Here is a 1,992-nt window from a genome sequence, read left to right on the forward strand (position 1 = left end):
GTCCAGCAGCCTAACCCCCAACTTCTTTGCCTCAGCCCTATCAATACCTGCCAAGCGCATCGGAGTTCGGGCATTCCCCCTGTCCTTGCAGCCAGCCCTGGAACTAGCACACTCTTGATGGGCTCACATCCGTTCATTTTGTTGTGTCTTCTCACTGAAATCACAATTTGAAACCGTAAAAGAAAATACATTAATAATGATATGACTTAATGGAAGAAAAAGCTCCCACTCTTTTTTAAAGTTTTAGTAGAGGTTTTACGCGCTCGCAACTGCATAATAAGGTCAAATGAGCGACAAAAGGTGGATGTCAACAGAGAAGTCCTACAGGGAAGCAGGCTTACTCTGCTCACCTCTCTAGCTTCAACAGCACAAAGTATGCTTTGGCTATCAAGGTACCCCCGGAAAGAGCGGGTCACAAGAATGTAACAAACATACAGAAGAAGTAGAGGAAAAAAAGACGATAGTAAGGATTAGGAAAGGAAAAGAAGCAGTTCCCTGTGGCAGTTCAGATCGTTTGTACAGGTGATATTCATGGATGGGTGGGGGAGATCAGTTGTACAAGTGATTGTCGTGGATGGGTAGGCATGAAAGCAAGTTTGACTGTATAATAATAGCCACACCAATAGGTTTGGTTGAAAAATAAAATGTAGAGGGTGGGGAGTTTTAAGAAGTTTAAAACCTTTTTCGCATCGTGGGGCTTTCACGGAGCGCATTCCCTAAGAACGCCATTATTTTATGTGCGCTATTCCCGGGAAACACGCGATTGGGGGTATTTTTAAGGAAATGAATCTCCATAGTTATAAATCATAGTTGTTTGTAATTTGTGTCAAAGTAAATCTTGGTCAACACGGATATAATATTTTGGATGACATTCACTTTCTCTGACGAAAGTCGTCAACAGTACAAAAGAGCGTATGAGACTGAAAAAAAGGAAACGTTTTAAAAACAAATTTTACACCCCAATATACACACTAAACAGTCCAATGGTGTTTCTTCAAACAGGCTTGATCTATGATAAATATAATTCAACTGAAGTTATCAGAAAATGCAATCGAAGGAATGAAACTGTGCTGTTGTGAACAGCTTTATGAACAGCTCAATATAATCAAGAATCGGTTGGGTCAGCTGCTTCTTTCGGTTCAGTTTTGAGTTGTACTCCTCAAAACACACAGGGTTAAGTCTAACTTTGCAGTTTGAGACTTAGTGCATTGTCAATTTCTTCTGGTATTTTGTATTCACTGCTGGCACCTCAGCTCTGCACGCCTTTCCGGTGCACATGTTCCACAACCGCCTAAAGGCTCTGTATCCGGTGGTGTTTTCAGCTTACTGACACTCTTTGAGGACATGCCTCTCTCATAGCCAAGAAAGTTACAAACTAATAGTGTCAGATTTACTGGATTCCATGACCTCACCCACAAGCTTGAGGACCAGTCTCTCGAAAACATTAGGCCTTTGTTCCTGCTGCTTTTAGGGAGTTTTCTTTAGAATAAGTCTAGACGTTACCAAGGGGTTCCAACACTTTATCACCTTTTGCCTGAAGGAAGAATTAGGCAGGTTCTCATAGTCTAGAGGTAAGGTGTTGGCCTCTCATTCAATAGGCCTAGGTCCCGGGTTCTAAACCTGACAGCGACCGGGAAATGTTCTTCCCTAAAAAAGATAATTCTCCTTTCACCTCTTTTCCCGCTCTGTGACTATGTTGTCGTCTGCTTTCGTCTCCACTTTCTGCCCCATCCTGAACACAATTTTGCCAATTCTTTCTTCCAAAGTCAAAATCGATCAATATTGTTCATCTGTGCTCCTCCAAAAATTTCTATAAGCTTGTCAATCCTGTATTTCCTGCATGTTCCTGACATCTTGTGTTTTCTTTGGGAAAGACTAGTAATAAAAGTACACGTTCTACGAACGGAATAATTATGAAGAATTATTAGGAAAGTTAAGAAGAGGAAAAAGACTGAAAACAGGAAAGAAACAAAACATAAATCTTTTACCTTG

At 41.0% G+C, this 1,992-nt stretch overlaps 1 protein-coding gene across 5 annotated transcripts in view; it reads right to left on the bottom strand.

Moving 5' to 3' along the window:
* Positions 1-1,992, bottom strand: part of LOC101861404 — a 21,414-nt gene that overhangs the window by 7,351 nt on the left and 12,071 nt on the right. For all 5 annotated transcript variants that reach the window (XM_005111281.3, XM_035973154.1, XM_035973153.1 and 2 more), the window contains exon 7: positions 48-154. In XM_005111281.3, the coding sequence (XP_005111338.1) occupies positions 48-154 (107 nt within the window). The remainder of the gene's footprint in view (positions 1-47; positions 155-1,992) is intronic.

Source organism: Aplysia californica, unplaced genomic scaffold (assembly GCF_000002075.1).
Source record: "Aplysia californica isolate F4 #8 unplaced genomic scaffold, AplCal3.0 scaffold01036, whole genome shotgun sequence".
NCBI classification, from domain to species: domain Eukaryota; kingdom Metazoa; phylum Mollusca; class Gastropoda; order Aplysiida; family Aplysiidae; genus Aplysia; species Aplysia californica.